This window comes from Cavia porcellus, unplaced genomic scaffold (assembly GCF_034190915.1).
Source record: "Cavia porcellus strain 051 isolate PalLab524CR breed Dunkin Hartley unplaced genomic scaffold, mCavPor4.1 scaffold_5, whole genome shotgun sequence".
Taxonomy (NCBI): domain Eukaryota; kingdom Metazoa; phylum Chordata; class Mammalia; order Rodentia; family Caviidae; genus Cavia; species Cavia porcellus.
This window is the reverse complement of record NW_026947488.1, coordinates 63,459,697-63,477,907: the sequence shown is the minus strand read 5'-3', so window position 1 is coordinate 63,477,907 and position 18,211 is coordinate 63,459,697. Positions and strand designations below refer to the sequence as shown.

Sequence of the window (18,211 nt, the reverse complement as noted above, 5' to 3'; positions counted from 1 at the left end):
CTCCCTGCTCTACACCAACCCTCTCAGACATGCTCCTTGCTGCCACATAACTGCCCCCTGTACCTCTGCCACTAGGCTGTTGGCTCCCAGAAGCAGGAACCTGGTCTGTGTGAGTCACCTATTTGGGCCTGAACCGAAAAGTACCCAAAGTGGACTTAAGTGAGTAAATTGCAAAGTCTAAGCAATTTTGTCCATTCATTTAACATCCGAGTGCCTTCTATGTGCCAGGAAGGGTCTAGGCCCTGTGGAGACAAGGTATAAGGCAGAATCCTTGCTCTTGCAGGACTTGTAATCTAGCAGAGAGACAGACAAATGAATGGCTGATTCAACTTCAGGCTGAGTAAATGCCTACTATGAAGAACAGGGCCAGTCAGCGGGTCACTGGCAGAAGCTGGCAGCATTTTAAACAGGGAAAGTAGGCATCTCTCAGGAGGTCACTGAGCAGCAACTAGACATGGAGAAGGGAGAGCCAGGTGACACAGGGAAGAGCACTCCAGTCAGAGAGGGGACACTAACAGCAAAGGGTCAGAGGTGCAGGTGACCCAGGTCAGGCCCGATGGGCTGAGGAGAAGCCCAGAGAATGACGGGAAGGTCAACAGAGGCTGCTACCCTGACTGAGGTTTACATCACCCTAAGCAAGATGGGCAACTGGAACCTGGGCAAAGAATGGCATAACCCAGAGGACAATGTGAAAAGCCCATTCTGGTTGCTGGAAAGAAAGCAGCCATGCGTGGAAGTGGGGGATCCAGTCAGGAAGTACGTGTAGTAATCCAGGGGAGACAAAATGGAGAACCGAAAGCCCGGGGAATCTGGGAGCAGTGACCAGATGCCAGCCAGGTTCTGAAATGGCCCTAAGAACGCTCCTGGGTCCTGGCCAGAAGAACTGACTGGACAAATGGGTCAGTGGGCTCAGATTTTTGACATGGCCTGCAGAGTTCAGCAGACCCTTCTATGGGACTTCAATTTAACACTTCAGTCAGTCTGAGAAGAAAAGAGGGGTGAGAGGTGGGGATGTTGAATGTCCACGGGTGGATGGTAAAGAATGCCATGGGGTCAGCTACCCAAGGACCCAGGACTCCACATCTCCTCAGACAGGTACGTTAGACAAACCTCGAGAGCGAGCTGCTCACACAGCCACATTGGTGCCCAGCCCTGCCCATTCTTCCACACTTTCAAAGGGCAAGTGATGCGGACCCAAGACATGAGAGCAGCTGTGGCCGTCTGTCTCACTCCCTGGGCCTCAGTGTCAAGTAGGAAATGAGAAGCAGACTCCAGGACCCTTGGTCCTTACGGCGCTGATATCCCAGAGTGCTTTCATCTGGATATATGAAGACAGGAGCCGTAGCAAGGTGGGGAGCACAACGGGGTGACAGAGAAACAGGAAGACTATAATTCAACCAGATGCCTCCTGGAGTCCCCCCACCCCAATAAATCACACTCAGAACTGTAATCAGTGAGACAGATGAAAATGGAATCAATCTGGCTGATGTGTGGATGAGACGGCCTGCATTCGATAGCAGAAGACTTTAAGGTAGGGTTGTAAGTAATATAGTTAAAGATGTTGAAGGTACATATAACTAAAACAAAACTAGACAATCTAAAGTCTAAGTTTTACAAACATGATCATTTTAAAATTTTAAAAGCCAGACGTGGTGGCACATGCCTGTAACCCCAGCACTCAGGAGGCTGAAGCAGGAGGATTGCTGCAAGTTGGAGGCCAGCCTGGATTACCAAAAAAAAAAAGCAGCTCAATAGGAAGTTGAGAGTAAAAATGGACCCTCTGGAAAGGAAAACGGTCATTTTTGACACTGACAGTCTTAGAAATATATAACCCATGTTTTCTAAAAGAATTATCGAAGGATGTACTTCAGCAAAGTAAAAAACAAATCCATGAAATAAGTGGTTTATGGGAACAGTAGTAAACAAAGAGAATAGCAAAACATGAGTTAAGTTTAAATAAATGTTGTACAATTTAAAGGTAATAGGTAACAACTTAGAACTAAAATCTATGAGGATCCATGTCTGAGGGAAGAGGCCAGGAAAAAGTTAAGTGAGTATGGGTTGGAGAATCTAAAAATTTAAAGTCTGAAATTCTCTGAAGTCTAAAACTTTTTATATGCCAACGTGACTGAAAACGTTTCGAATATTGGAATGTTTTGATTTTTGGAGTTTTGGATTATGGATGTTCAACTAGTAAAATCTATGTAAATATTCTAAAATCTGAAAAACTCTGATCTGGAACATTCCTGGTTGTAATATGATACCCCTATCTTGCTAATGGAAAAGCGGTACTCTGTCTGTACTGAAGTTTATACTTTATTTATTTATTTATTTTTAATTTTTAAAAAAATTTTTTATTACTTTATTTATTAATATTAAGAAGAAAAGGTAAAACAAATTTTCACAACAAAATAATGAAAAAGTAACAAATGTTAATAAATTACACAACATTATCTTTAGTCACTCAAGTACAAAATATGGGCATAAAAATTACTTCAATCAATATTAGCACAACCTTTCCTATTCAGTGAACTAAGTAACACTAATGGTATAACTAACTTGCACTTTTTTTCTTTTCCCTACTATCCTTTCTCTTTTCTCCTATCTTAGTTTCTTCTTTTTATTAAAGAGTTTCCTTCCATTTCACAGTGACTATTGTATATTTTGAACCTTATGGTTTCACATATGTCACTGTGGTGTGATGTTTTTCAATCATTCTGGGGAGATACACAGAAGGGGAATACCTGGGTTGAATATACTTTATTTGAGGAGAGACTAAAGATCTTGATTACAACCTGATACTGACAGAAAGTCCTGAGTGTATACGCACTTTTGTACCACAACCATTTGAAGAAGCAACAAAACACTGAACTTCCTAATCAATAAGGAGAGCAAGAAGAGAACAAAATGGGATCAATTCAACAAAGGGCAAGAATAAACCTGAGAAAACAAAAAAACCCCAGCAGAAAACGGAAACATTAAATAATCTGGAAGAAATAAATCTACTACTAAACACAATAAATGCAAGTGGGTTAAATTCACCTATTAAAAGTAGATACTAAATACTAAATCCATTTGTTAGCTAAAGGACAGAAAAGATGAAAAGTGAAGGATAAAAAAAGAATACACTAGCCTTGGGCTAACCAAACAAAAAAGCATCCACAAAGTAGAATTCAAGGCTAAATAATTAAACAGGAAAAAGACAGCATATTTATAACGGGAAAAGATACAAGCTTCAAGAAATGCTGAAGTCCAGTGTACCTTGACTTAGTACAACTGCCTCACATGGTTTATATGTTCTTTGGCCTATTAGCCTGTTTTTCAATCTGTATATATGTTAATTAACTTTATAATGTGTTAAATAAAAGTAGGGGGGTAAAGACAAGGGGAAAAAACTGAAATGTATTATGTACATGTAACAATTCTCTAGTGAATGTGATCATTATGTGCTAATCAATGTGTACTAATAATAGAAGTCAGAAAAAAGTGCTGAAGTCATGTGACCAAGGAATGTTATTTTAAGATATATGTATTTTTAAAGGTTGAGAGTAGCAGGCAGCTATGCTACTGAGACACTAAGAATCCACCTGTGTTCCCCATGCCTGATGTTATGAAGGTAGGAGGATTCTAGAGACAGAAAGCATTAGTCACTGTGGAGAGATGTGGAGGACTACCTGGATGACTGTCCTTAACACAGGGCAATTATCTCCATTTTGGCCAAACCTGGCCCTAGCTCCATGTACTAATATGTACAGGGCTAGTTAAGCTATTTCTTCTTCCCTTCAGTTGGCTCTAAGCGATGTAAACAGGGCCTGCTGAGATGCCCATGCATAATCTCTGAAACTAGGCGACAGATGACAGTTGCTGCTTCCCTGCCCTGTGACTTCCATGAAACCATGTTTGAGCCCGGTGGGATGCAGAGCCACCACTCCAGGGCTGTCACCTGGGTTCAAACCTCAAGATAAGAGGCTACGACTTCCCAAAGCAGAAAAGTTTACACATCAGAGCTGAAGCACTGCCATCTGAACATTCAATGCCACCTCAATTGTGTTATGCAGGTTGGCCTTTCTGCTTATCCTTCTGTCTGCATATTGCACAGGTGCTTTCAGGTCCCCTACATAGCCCAGCTCACAGGACTCACATATTGCCCACAATCCTCACAGTCACTCACCCACAAGCCACTCCCTTTTGCACGAATCAATAAAGTCCAGGGTAGGCCTTAGGTAGAGGCCTTTTTTTGTTAAACCTTCATCTGGGCCAGATCCCTTGGCTCCCCATAATTATAAATATGTATTAGTGTCTTTATTTTTGCCACTGGAAGGTGGCACTGGAAGTGGCAGATTGAAATTAACTCAATGGAGTTTCAATGTTTCCATGGGATTACAAATATAAATTTCCCAGACCATGATGACAAAGATGGGAAAGAAATCTCTAGAGAAAAGAGGTTTTCTGCCAGCATGCGCGCGTGTGCGTGTGTGTGTGTGTGTGTGTGTGTGTGTGTGTGTGTGTTTGTGTGTAGGAGAGAGAAAGAGGTTCTAGAGGTTATAGCAGTACTGCAGGGGAGGATTAAGAAGGGACTGCCCTTGGGTCTGGTGGATTTCAGAGGCCAAGCCCCACAGGCTAGCACAGGAGGAGGTCCCAGGAAGGCCGCTGCCAACCTGAAGAGGACACCAGCCGGGCCCTTGTGTGACTATCAAGGCAGTTCTTCCTCCTCCTCCTCCTCCTCCTCCTCTTCCTGCTCCTCCTCAGCCTCTTCCTTCTCCCGCTAGAGGACCACCAAGAACCAGCTGGGCTGAGTCTTGATTTCAAGCTGTCACTTCTACCCTGAAAGCCTGTCCAACCTGTCATGGTGGCACATAATTCGTATCAGAACTCTGGGAGGTGGGGCTGGGGATTTAGCTCAGCGGCATAAGTACCTGCCTTGCAAGCAGGGGGTCGTGAGTTGGATCCCGGTACCGGAAAAAAAAAAAAAAAAGAAAGGATAACAGAACTCTGGGAGGCTGAGGCAAGTTGGAATCCAGTTTAAGCAACTTAGTGAGTTAGCAAGACCCTGTCTCAAAATAAAAAATAATGAAGGTCTGAGGAAGTATCTCAGTGCAAAGGCTTGGGTTCAATTCCCAGTGCTGAAAAAGAAAAGGAGGGGAGGGAAGGGGAGGGGAGGGGAGGGGAGGGGAGGAAGGGTAGGAGAGAAGAGGGGAGGGAGCAAAGCAAAGCAAATCTGGCAGCTTGTTCTCCTCTCTTCAAAACATCCCAGTGTCTTTCACCTCAGGTTGTCCTCAGAAGTGGTCTCAGCTTCTGACCTCTATCCATGAATGCTTTCTATTTCCTGTGCCATCTCTTCCCCCATGTTTCTGCCTCTGGCTCAGCTCTGCATCATGTGGTATAGTCCCAAAGAGTAGGTGCCTGGCATTCACTTCCCTGGGCCTCCCAAAAGCTTTGGCACCTAATGAGGGCTCCAAAATGCAAGCAGCATGACGAGACAAATCACGTGCATGCTACAGGAAATAGCTGTGTTAAAGCAGCCTGCTCCAGCTTTAAGGGAAATCACTAAAATCTGCCTTTTTAATTTTCAGTGGACTTTTCAGGGTGAAACAAGGGTTCCAGAATATAAAATACATGAGATAATAATTCCTAGAGATAACATGCCATTAAGGAACATGCCAGAAATTTCTACCCACTTCTAATCCCAGCATCCACTGTAGAAAGGAAGAATGATCACATCCATTTATAGGACATTTAAGTGGGTAAGCCTGTGCACTTCCTAGGAATAAATTAGATTAAAATAATGTTGCCAAGTTGAGCACAGGTAGCGATGAGGACTCCTTCCTGCTTTAATCCTCACTCCTTTTCTGGGCAAGGATGTGTGGTAAGTGGAGTGGGCGGGCCTGGATGTCTGTACCATGCGATGTTCCCAAAGCGCGGGGGTTTTTTTTTGTTTTTGTTTTTGTTTTGACTTCCCTAAAGTGCTGTCAGGGTACAGAAAGCCAGGCGTCTTGGGACTCTCCACAGGAGGAGCTAAAAGCCCTCTAGAGGCGCCAGCGGCTCCCTGCAATGGAGGAAGAAGAGTCCCTCTGGCAGCAGCTCCAACCTGCTCAGCACAATGACTTAAGAACAACATGAGGGGCAAAACAGAGGCCATCAGCTCTGGCAATGCCAGATGGTTCTCAAGGCCAGATGGCTACAGCTGTGGGGAAAGCAGTGAGGAGGGCTTGGGATACGTTTTAATGAGTCCACAATCCCAATGTCAGTGTGCAAACTGCACATACGGAGGATGATGGGTCCTTGAGAAGGCAGGAATATCCCTGATACTCCAGTGTTCTCAGCCAGGAGAAGGAGGAGAAAGAAATGGCAGAGAGGGGAGGAGAACAAGAAGTTAACAAGAAGCTAAGACCTCCTGTGAGTCGGCACCATGCATGGGCTGACTGGGGGAGTCAGACACCAGCCCCTTTCGGAGCATGGACAGGGAGATAAGAAGAGCCAATGTTCCTCCCACCCCCACCCCTGCTGTGCCTATAAGCAACCGGCTGATCCATAGAAACACAGGCTGTAATGATGGCTAGTGAGGTAAAATACAATTTAATGCTTGCAGTGTTTAGTGTTTCACTGCATTTGTAGGCTGAAAGCCAGTAGTCTGATCATCTGTCCAGAGGACAACAATATGCAATGTAGCATCTGGGGGGAAATTAATGTCCTCCTGAAGGTAGTGGCCATTGTTAATTCCCTATTATCTTGTTTCTAAATCTTGTATCATTCTGTTTGGTTTGGTTTGGTTTGGTTTGATTCTGTTTTATCTTGTTTGATTTTGTTATATCCAATGCTATGGGCAACTATTTCAAAGATAACAAGACATAATTATGGTAGCCATTTTGGAGTTACTATCATTTTGTTCTGAAGTCCTGTATTGCATTTATTGTTTTGTTTTTATTGGTTCTATTTTGTTCTGTTTTGTTTGATTTTACTATGTCTGAAGGTATTGGCAGCTATTTTGAAAACAACAAGAAGCATTACGGTAAATATTGTTGATTTCCTATTATCTTGTTTTGAAATCCTGTGGCACTTACACTGTCTTGTTTTGATTGGCTTTATTGTTTTATTTTGCTTAGTTTTATTCTCTTTAAAATAAAAAAAAGAAAGAAAGAAAGAAATGGCAGAGAGAGCAACATGGCCTCGGGGCTGTAACCAGCACTGCAGAATAGACAGGTGCCTGAGGGTGCAGGGCCGGCAGTAGACAGAAACAGGGAGGCAGAGCCTTGGCTCCAACGCCATGAACACCTCCCAGCCACTGTGGGAGGCCAGCCCCTTACAATGGAGAAACTGAGGCAGGGCAAGGCCAGGAGCTGTTTGGGCACATGCTGCTAATGAGCGCAAATGCAGGACTGAACCCAGCCTATCCGAGTCCAGCCTTGTTCGGCTGCCTGGCAGCTGTGTCCCCAAGGCCTGAAGAAGAAAGAGTGAGGACGGAATACCTGACACTGGCAGAGCTGGAAGCTGAGGGTCTGGAGGCTGTGCTTCCTACACCCACCCCAGGGGGTTATGCCACACTCCAGTCCTCCATTCCTGCTGCAGGCTGGCCAAATGTGCCTGGAGAAGACTCCTGGCCATGTTGGTAGGGCTTTCTTTAAAGTCGTTGCACCAACTTCCAGGGCTTTTAGAACACTCAATGGCTCTCATACAGCCTTCTCCAGGCATCCTGTTTTCCCCAGGCAGTGACATAATCACTGCCCGGTCTCCTCCTCCAGGCCTCTGCTCTAAGCTGACCTGAAGCAGAGGCCCAGCAGGAAAGAATCTCCACAGGCTTCCTCCTCACATAAGCCCATCTTGGAGGCGCTGCTGGGAACTGCTGGTAAGAATATACAATGGCCTCCCAGAGTGGCTGGGAGGTATTTGCGGGGTTGGAAGCCAAGCCTCTAGCTTCGTGTTATTCTCTGTTGCAGCCACTTCGGAAAACAGCTTGGTAATTCCCCAAAATATTAAATATACCATTCTGCAATTCTGTGCCTAGGATACGCTCCAGAGATCTGAAAACGTAAATTTACACGAAAACTCACACATATATGTTCACGGTAATATTATTCATTGGAGTCAACAATTCTACTGCTCATTATCTGATGAAAGAATAACCAAAATGTGGTGTATCTGTGTTCTGGGATATCATTCACACACAAAAAGAAAGCTGTAACACTATAATATAAGCTTTGAAGACATTATGCTAAATGAAAAAAATCACAAAACACCAGACAAACCCATAAAAGCAGGGGTTAGTTGGTTCCGGGACTGACTGCTCATGGGCATGGGAATGGGCAATTTTTGGAGTGGTGATAAAAAAGTTCAGGAATTTAGACAGTGGTGATTCTAGTGATTACTGATTTGTGGATCCATCAGCAATTTGTGGTAGCACAACTTCTTAAACATTCTAAAATCTACCAAACTGAACATGTGACTATTACATATCATTATATATCTCGGTGGAAAAATTATGAGTGAAAGTGTCAACCTCCCTCCCTTCCCTGAATACTCGCCTGCCCTCTAATGATGGTGGATGACTGGCCCTGACTGTCGAAGACCATCCCTCTGGCTGGGCACTGGCTCCTATCTCTTGCAAGACACTGCTGCTATCGATGTCCCCTTGCTATTCAGCAGCAGCCTTTTCTCTCCCCATTGGTTTATTTTCATCAGTATTTAAACATGCTACGCTTTCTTTCATCTTAAATAAAATCATTAAAAACGAGAAACCTCACCCCATGATCTCACATCCTGTTTCTCTATTTTTCATAGCACTATTCCCTTCCTGTCCACCATTTTTTCCACTCTCTCTAATCCACTCTAAGGAGACTTTCATTCCCAACCACTCTACCAAACGGTGACCATGTCAAGTCACCAAAGATCTCTGCTTTACTAACCCAACAGGCGTCCTCCACCATCCCAGCACATGATGCGGCTGACGGTCCCCTCCTGTGTGGAGTGCCTCCTTCCCTTGCCCATGGATCTCACCCTCTCTGTTCTCCTGCTACCACAGAGGCTGGTTCTCTATACCCTCCTGTCCTCTGCCTCTAGGTCATGGCGGCAAACCTATGGCATATATGCCACAGTGGGCCGTGTTACTGAAAGCTCTGAAAGGTTCGCCGTCGCTGCTCTAGATGCTGGTGCCTCCTTCTCTAACCATTCCCTTCCTTGGCAATCTCTTGTCTGTGGCTTTCCTTGCCACCTCCCAGATTTGCCTCTCAGCCCACTTAAGTCCCCTGCTCCAGGCTCAGACATTCAGCTGTTTCCTTGACTTCTACTGGTATGCAGGAAAAGCAGCTCATGCTTATCTGCCCAAAATTAGACTTTTGATTTCCCCCAAGCTTACTTCTCACCAGTCTTCCTAATCTTGATAAACGTAACTCTTTTCTCCCAGTTGTACCAGACTCCCTCTTCCCCTACCCCCTCTCATACGCTCCAACACAAATCTTAGATTGCTTCCTTCAAAGTGTACCCAGAATCCACCTCTTCTTACCACTTCCTCCCCAGTGCCCTGGTCACAGCCTGTTCACTAGCTTGACTTTGCCCTGGTTCCCCTATGAACTGCTCTATATACCAGAGAGCCAGAGGAAGCTTTAAAATATCAGTCAGATCATGTCCCTCCTCTGCTCAAGACCCTCCATGCTTACTTTTCTTCAAGGCCACGTGAATTCGGCCCCATCCAGCCTGCCTTCCTGCCTCTAGCCAGCCTTCCCTTCATGTACTATGCCAACTTTCCCAGACAGGTCAGGCACACTTTGTCTCAGGGCCTTTGCACCCAATTTTCTCATGGACTGGAACTCTCTTCCCTGTGAACTCTGTCCCAGTGTCACCTTGTCAGAAAGACCTCCTTCACAGCCCTTATAACCTCTTGACACTGCATGTTTGTTCATCCTGTGGCCCTGCAATGTAACACAAGCTTCATGAAAGCAGTGTCCCCAGAGCCCGCAAGGGAGGCAGGTACTCAGCAGGCACTTAGAAGTATTTACTGAATGCATGAAACACCCCAGGTACAGAAGATTCGGGGTCCAATCCACACACCACAGCAGAGGGAGCCTAGACTGGGGGTTAAGCCTCACTCTTGGACTTCCCAGACACAGGAGCATGGATCAGTGGCCCTTAAACTGCACAGGTGATGGGCCCTATTCTTAAAAACACAAAGCCACTCTTGTAAATGTTAATACAAATCATATTTGAGCAGTTGCAGCAATCCTACATCTACTGGGGCTTACCATGTGCCATGTCCTTGTAAGGTGGCTTTTCCCCTCACTCATTCAGTAGGTAACAAATACCTAAAAGATATCAAGTCTAGGTTGGCATCCCAGATGCAATAGTGGGCAAAAGATAAAGTCCCTTTGTTCAAGAAGAGCCATTTTGTAACTTCCCTTTTCTTTGTGACAGCTACAAGGACGTATTCAATGTGGACATGGACACCCCCTCATCCTGGGCTGTAGGGTCATCATTCTAAGGCTGTCTCTGCCTAAAGGGAAGAAGAATACCTGGTCATCAGGCTGGACAGGCTAGCAGAGGCAACCCTAGATCCAGAGCTGGGAATATCACCCAACCTGAGGGCAAGGAGGTGAGACCTCAGACCAACCCAACAGGCTGGTATGCTCAGCCAAAACTGGTCACATGACCTCCAGGAATGGTCCCACATGAAGTCCCAAAGTTAGATCACAGCCTCATACTCTCTGAAGGCAAACGACCTGTCTGTCAGCAACAAACATGGACAAATTTAAAAGGAGCCCAGACTTTGGGGGCTGCCACACACACCTCCATCACTAAGACCAGCCTCATGAGCTCACCAGTGGCCAGGAGCTGACTGTGGGTCCTTCAGCTCCCATGTACACAGAAAAAGGATGAGTCTCCTGGCTCAGGCTCACAAGGAATACAGCTCTAATCAGCTGTGTGACTTAGAACATGTCATTTCACTTCTCAGAAGAGTCCCAGTCCTCTTGCCTGTGAGTCACACTAATCCAGGAACCACTAGACAGGTGCCAGGGCAGAAGGTATGCACTTCCCTGGAGAAGGGACTTGAGGGCACAGGTCTTCAGGAGCAGCAACTTACCAAAGGTACAGGTATGTCACTATTTTATCAACCATTTCAGCGGGACTGGTGTATACAGTGGCTCCGAGCAGGCTGTGGTCTTAGGAGCCCATGATCATCTCACTGATCTCAATCTAGCAGGATGAGATGAAGGATTAAAGACCTTACCATGGCATGTGGCCTTCAAAGAAAGTCTGGCCAGTAGTAACTGCTATCACTGCCCTGAGGGCCAACGGCAAGGAGATTTGGGAGCAGATCTGGACTCCCTGTGAAGAAAAGTGTTCTACGAATAGGCCCTGCCTATTTGTAGGTTCCAGCAGGTTCCAGGCTACTGGAAGCACTGGAAGCAAAGGCTGCAGCAGCCAGGAGAAACAGGAAGGCAGGAGCTGTAGGGCTCGGTACATCTTGGCAGGCCAGTGACTATGCTGCCTCCTCCAGGGACAGGAAAGTTCCCCCCACATCACTGCCTCCCAGAGATAGAGGGCAGGCAGAGGGACAAGTCTTTCCATTCTTCCTCGGGGACCCTGGGAAGAGCCCATTCTGAAGGTGGCTTAATGGTTGGCCCTAACAGTAGATGCCCACTGGGTAAAGTCTTTGGCTTAGAAAACAAGAGCTCAATAAATGTTCCACTTCCCCTCCCTGACTTCCAAAGTTCTCTCCTCCTGTCACCAGAAAAAATGTGGATTCAAGTGTTCGGGGAAAAGCCAGGTCCAGGCCCCTTGGAGAAGACAAGAGCACTTGTGTCTGAGGTTTTGGGCAGAAGCCAGGGTGGAAATGTCCCAGCTTCTGAGGCTGAAGAAGAGCCAGGCTTTTGCTCTTTGTGAAGACAGAATCCTTGCTGGGGAGATAGCTCAGAGACAGGACAGAGATGGGACAGAGAGGCTGTGGAGCTGCAGGTAAGAGCTCCTAGGTGAGAAGGGCTCTCCGGAGATTGAGTCCCCTGCTGTAGTCTGGGAATGGAGGACACATGCAGGTTCCAGAGGCTGGCTGGGAGCCAAGTGGGGGGAGGCTCAGAGATACCTGTTTTGATTCTAAGTGGGCAGAGAATTTGGCCAATGTCCTACTCTAGAAGCCCAAGGCTTAGGCCAAAGCAGGAGGCAGTATTACAGGATGGAGGACGTGCTTGGCAGGGTCAGGAACAGCCCAAGGGCTGGGGTTTCCACTAGCTAAGTGTGACTCTAGGCAAGGTACTTATTCATCAGCACCTCAGGCTCCTTGGGTGTAAAATGACACCATGGAGTTCAGCTGCCTTCCAGCTTTGACCCTCCAGAAAAAAAGAGGTGAACCAGAACTCTAAAGTGAGTTCGATCCCTAATACCAAAAAAAAAATAAGGATAAAAAAAAAAAAAACCCAAAGGGGTAAAAGCAGGAATTCAAAGAGACATTTGCATAGCCATGTATACAGCGGCACTATTTACAATGTGGGTATCCCCTTTTTGGGGGATAACCAAGAGTCCATCAGCATATAAATGAGTAACTGGTATGTGCTAAATATACATAGTGGAATACAGCGTCAACTTCACTATTATACCATATGCATCATATTATATAGAAGTAAATATGCTATTTATATACTATAGATGGAACATACTACTCAGCTTTAAAAAGCAAATCGAGCACATGGTACAACATGGGTGAAACTAGGAGATGCTATGCCATGTAAATAAGGTGGTCATAAAAGAACAGATACTGTATGATCACACTGAGCACTCAGATAAGGCATCCAGGTGGTCAAATTCGTGAGACAGAAAGGAGTTTAGTGGCTCCTGGGGCCTGAGTGGAGAGCGAGGCAGAGGGCAGCCCCTGGGCTGAGCACCGTTAGAAGGGATAGAAGTGGTGACCTCCAGTGAGGTAGGATGGCAGGGCTCTGGATGTTCATGGAAAGTCCTCGCCACCCCAGAATGGCAAAGCACTCTAGAAAAGGCTGGCCTCAGAAAGGCTCAGGGTTACACTCAAACCTCAACACAACAGGCTTTGGAGTAAAGCTCCCCACATACACAGCACTTTTTAAAAAGCCATACTAAACAGTTAGCTGAAAAATATTAAGTCTTTTTTTTTTTTAACCCCCCTCCCCAGTCTTCCCTTTCTTAACTAAAGACCTTACTAAGAAGAGAAGCGAGCTAGTCATGGCACTTACTGTGCACCTCTGAGGTCGGCCTGGGTGCACAGGGCTACAAATTAGGGCTGACTTGCATAGCAGATTAAAGGCTCTGAAAATCTGTGCTCCTGCAGTGAGGCTGTGGCCATGTTTCCCCCGCTCTGCTGACATTGCTATAAATGTTATCATGAAATCTAAAAATCACTCTTGAAAAAACACACATTTTCTTCCCCCAGAAACTATTATCCAAAGGGACTTAGAAAAAACTTAAAGAACTTTCATGGCTGCAAAGAGAAATAATATTGAGTTACAATTAGTACTAGGCGCAGTGTGACTCTCTTATATACATTATGCAATATTTTCTACAATGTTTACTGTAAACACAGAATGGTGTGCAAAAAACAGTGCCTTGGGAGGTAGGTGTGGTGGCACATATCTGTAATCCCAGCACTTTGGGAGGGTGAGGCAGGAAGACTGAAAGATTAAGTCCAGCCTGGGTAACTTAACAAGATTCTATCTAAAATTTTAAAAAGGTGACTAGGATTGTAGGTCAGTGGTACCACTGAGTCCCAGTATCATAAAAATGAGAACTCTGAGGACAATGCTTCAACAGAGCTGTACATTAAAGGTTCTTATAAATCCTGTAGTAAAGAGACTTGTTTACATTTATTTAACTCAGTGTATCCTGAACTGCAGTACAGATTTCAGTGGGTGATGAATGCAATTATTTTAGAAAGTACATAAGTGTATGTTTTTAATTTTAATAATTATATATATTTTATATGTCTGTATTTACATATATATATTTCTATGTTTATTTTAATGCCAATTAGAAAAAAGAAAATAATGTAGCTAGCACTCCAGACCTGTGACTGTCCACATACTGTTTGGATTTCCTCACTCATTTATTCATCCTACAAATATTTACTGAGGATCTGCTATGAGCCCAGCAGTACTCTAGATGCTAGGGATACTGTAGTAAATAAAATTAAGCATGTATGCTCATAAATTTATATTTTAATGGGGAGGGGTGGAAACTCAAACAAATATATAACACATTCAATAGTAAAAGAAATATAGAAGTTGAATTTAAAAAACAAAGTTGGGCAGGTTAGAAACGTCAAGGGTAGTGGGACACTAGTGTGGTTTGGCCTGGGATGACCTTGCAGATAAAAAGACATCTGAGTTGAAACCCAAACAAAGTAAGTATTTCTGCAGAAAGAATGTTCTAGCACAGAGAACACTACGTGTCAAGTCTATAAAGTGGGAACACATTGGTTCCTGGTGGAACTGATCAAAGTCCTACGCTTCAGACAAGCCTTCAAAGGTAGTGCTTTCTTAATTGAGGTATGATTCACATAGCACAATATTCACCCCTTAAAGTAGTGTATGTTCATGGGCTTGTATTTCTTTAAAGCATGATTTGGTTCTGTCTCTGGTCAAGCTGAAATGATAGGAATTAGACTTATCTACTCACCTGGAAAAAACAAAAAACAGATGAAATAACCATTTTCAAGATACCAGATGTCAAACAACAAAGAACAGTGATCCTTGAGATAGGATACAAAATCAATTAGGGCATCTATGCATCCATCTGGTCTTGAGAATTTCCAGGCTGCAGTGAAGGGAAGGGAAACTCAAAGACAACAGTATTTTACAATAATTAAAGGGCAAATTCATCCGGAAGCTATATAAGTCCTAAACATTTATGCACTTTAAATAATAGAGTGTCATAATGCATGAGACAAAAAACTGACAGAATCAAAAGGAAAAAGACAGGGAAATCTACATTTATCCTCTGAAATTTAAGTATGCTCTTTCTTAATAGTTGAAAGAACTAATGTTCAGAAAACCAATATAGATGTAGAAGATTTAGAAAACATTATCAGCCAATTTGATCTGACAGTCAACACTGCACCACCAATAGCAAAATACAAGTTCTTTCCACTCACACAGAACATTTACCAAAACTGAACACAGTTTGGATAAAAGAAGCCTCAATAAATTAAAAAGACTTCAAATAATACATGTAAGTTCCCTGACACACTTAGAAGGAAAATTTCAAAATACTTAGAAATGACACAATATATCTCTAACTGACCTGTGATTCAAAGACCAAATCCAAAGAGAAAGTAGAAAGAATATGAAACAGATGAAAACAAAACACAATATATTAAAATTTGTAAGGTGCAACTAAAAGAGTACAAGAGATTTATAGCACCAAAGGAGTGCCACGGAAAAGAAGAAATGTCTCAAATAAATGACATCAGCTTGTACTTTAAGAAATTAGAACAGAAAAGAGCAAATTAAACCAAAATAGGTAGACAAAAGGAAAGAATAAAGAGAGAAAAATCAATGCAACCAAGTGAAAAAAAAATCAATGGATGCAAAAGCTGGTTCTCAGAGAAAAATCAATAATAATTATAAATTTCTAACCAGTCCGATCAGGAAAAAAAAAGAAGATACAAATTGCAAATAATCAGGAATGAAAAAGGTGACATCACTAGATTCTATGGAGAATTTTGTAAACAACTTTATGCCAAGGCATATGATAACTGTGATGAACAAACTTTTGAAAGCCATAAACTATCAAAATTCACCGAAGAACAGATTATCCAAATAGTCCCATATCTATTAAGGAAATTTAATTTGTAGTTGAAAACATTCCCACAATAGGAAACAGGGAGGGACATCATTTGCAAAAAAGAAGGTTACCATGAGATAGAACAGCAGAGGGGATGAGAAAAGCACTAAGCTGTGTTTGTGCATACACCAGCTTTCCAGGATGAATGTAATCATTACATATTACAGACATGTACTAATAGAATCTAAATTAAAAAGAAAACCTTCCTACAAAGAAAATTCTGGGCCCAGATGGTCTGGTGAATTCTACTAAACATTCAGGGAAGAAACAATACCAATTTTACTGAATTGGGGGAATTTCTAACTTAATTCTATTCAGCATTACTATATCAAATGCAGGCAAAGATGTTTTAAGAAAAATACACACTAATTACCCCTCAAGAACATAGATATAAAAATTCTAAACAAAATTTTTAGCAAATCAGCCTACAATATTCTTAAAAAAAAAACTATACTATCAAATGGGGTTTTCTTCAGGACACAAAGTTGTATTAACATCAGAAAAAAAAAAAGAGCTTGGTATGGTAGAATATGCCTGTAATTCCAGCACGTGAGGCTGAGGAAGGAGGACAGCCCCAAGTTTGAGGCCAGTTTTAACTACACAGTGAACTCAAGGCCAGCCCGAATTATATAGCAAGACCCTATTTCAAAAAAAGAAAGAGAGAAAGCTCAGTGGTAGCACTTACCTAGCATGTGCAATATTCTGGGTTCACTCTCCCCAAAATAAGGCAGGATAAGGGAGGAGAATAGGAAAAGAAATTAATTTATTGTATTAATGAAACATAAAAGGAAAACCAGTATGATTATTTCAGTACAGACAAAAAAGGTATCTGACAAAATCCAACAGCCGTTCCTGATTAAAAGCTATGGGAAAACTAGGAATAGAAAGCAACTTATGCAATCTGATAAAGGGCATCTATAAAAAATCTACAGCTAACATTATACTCAATGCTTCTGCTTTAAGAGCAAAACAAGGATGCCCAGTCCCAGGACTTCTGTTCAGCAGTCAAGGAAATAAGGCAAGAAAAAGAAAATCCAGGTTAGAAAAGAAGTGGTAAAACTGCTTTTATCCCAGACCTAACCTAGTCAGAAAATCCAGTGGAATCTAAAAGAAGCCACTAGAGTAACCTGCAGTTATAAGATTAATATAGAACACTGATTATTTGTATACATAAGCAGCAAGCAAGGAAAAACTAAAATTAAAACTATAAAAATAATTTATAACAGCATCAATAAAGATATGGGTATAAATCTGACAACATGTGAAAGACCTACACACTCAAAGCTACAATAAAATTGATGAGAGAAGCCTTTAAAAACCTAAATAAATGGCAAGATATATAGTCCTGCATTCATGGGTTAAAAGGTTCAATAACGGTAATCCAAAATTTCAACTGGTTCAAAAATTCATATTGAAATACTCAAGACCTACATTAGTTTAAATGACTTTGAGAAAGAACAAAGCTGGAGGTTTAAGATTGTCTGATTTCAAGACTTAAAAGGCAGCAGTTATCAAGGCAGGGTGTTACTGGTGTTAGGATAAATAGATAAGAAACAGATTTCATTGGCAGTGGACTTTCACTAGAAGCACAGAAGCATCTCTGCAGGGCAAAGACAGTCTTTTCGACAAATAGTTCTGGAATCATTTCATGTCTGTTCATAGAAAAACGAATTTTGTTCTCTTTTCATGCCACATTTTTAAAAAGTCAACTCATGATAGATCATAAACCTAAATGTAAAACCATTAAACTTCTAGGCGAAATAAGAAAAAAAAAAAAAAAAAACTTGTCGTGATTGCTTTAAACAAAGATTTCTCAGACGCAACACCAAAAGTACAGTCCATAACAGAACAAACTGATCAACTGGACTTCATCAAAATTAAAAGGTCTGGCCTTTGAAAGAAAAACAAGCCACAGGCTGGAAAAAAACATTTGCAAAGCAGATATCTGATAGAAAATTTGTATCTCAGCAGTGTTCAAAGCTCCTTTCCCAGACCAACATCCTATGATTAATGAGTCTTTGTTTAAGAGAAAGACTCAGGGGATACAAAATAATAATCAGCAAAAATCTAGAGCAGTGATTTCTCACTTTACATTGCCCGGGTATGTTGGATGGATTGCCTCATCATCAGAATTTCTGAATCAGTAGAGACCTGAAAATTCACATTTCTAGTTAAGTTCCCTGCTTACAATACTTGAGAGATACAAATGTAAAACTAGAAACACAATGTGAGAGGCAAGATCCACCCCTCAAAAGGACCATTACCAAATAAACTATGCTTATAAAAAATAATTTGTTCTTCCCTTTATTAGCTAGAGACATCTGTAACTGCTCATCAGAGTCTCTGATCAAGCAATAACAAACATGACATCACTGAGTTCACATGGCTCTAGCCTTGTCTCTTTGTTGCACATACATTTTGG

At 42.7% G+C, this 18,211-nt stretch overlaps 1 protein-coding gene across 8 annotated transcripts in view; it reads right to left on the bottom strand.

The window, feature by feature from the left end:
* Mras (muscle RAS oncogene homolog) overlaps nucleotides 1-18,211 on the bottom strand; it is a 53,772-nt gene that overhangs the window by 10,873 nt on the left and 24,688 nt on the right. The window contains exon 2 of one of the 8 annotated variants that reach the window (XM_005006706.4): nucleotides 16,475-16,502. The exons of 6 other annotated variants lie outside the window; for them this stretch is intronic. In XM_005006706.4, the coding sequence (XP_005006763.1) occupies nucleotides 16,475-16,481 (7 nt within the window). In that variant the 5' untranslated portion in view covers nucleotides 16,482-16,502. The remainder of the gene's footprint in view (nucleotides 1-16,474; nucleotides 16,503-18,211) is intronic. One more of the 8 variants, XM_063249068.1, reaches the window with a different exon arrangement.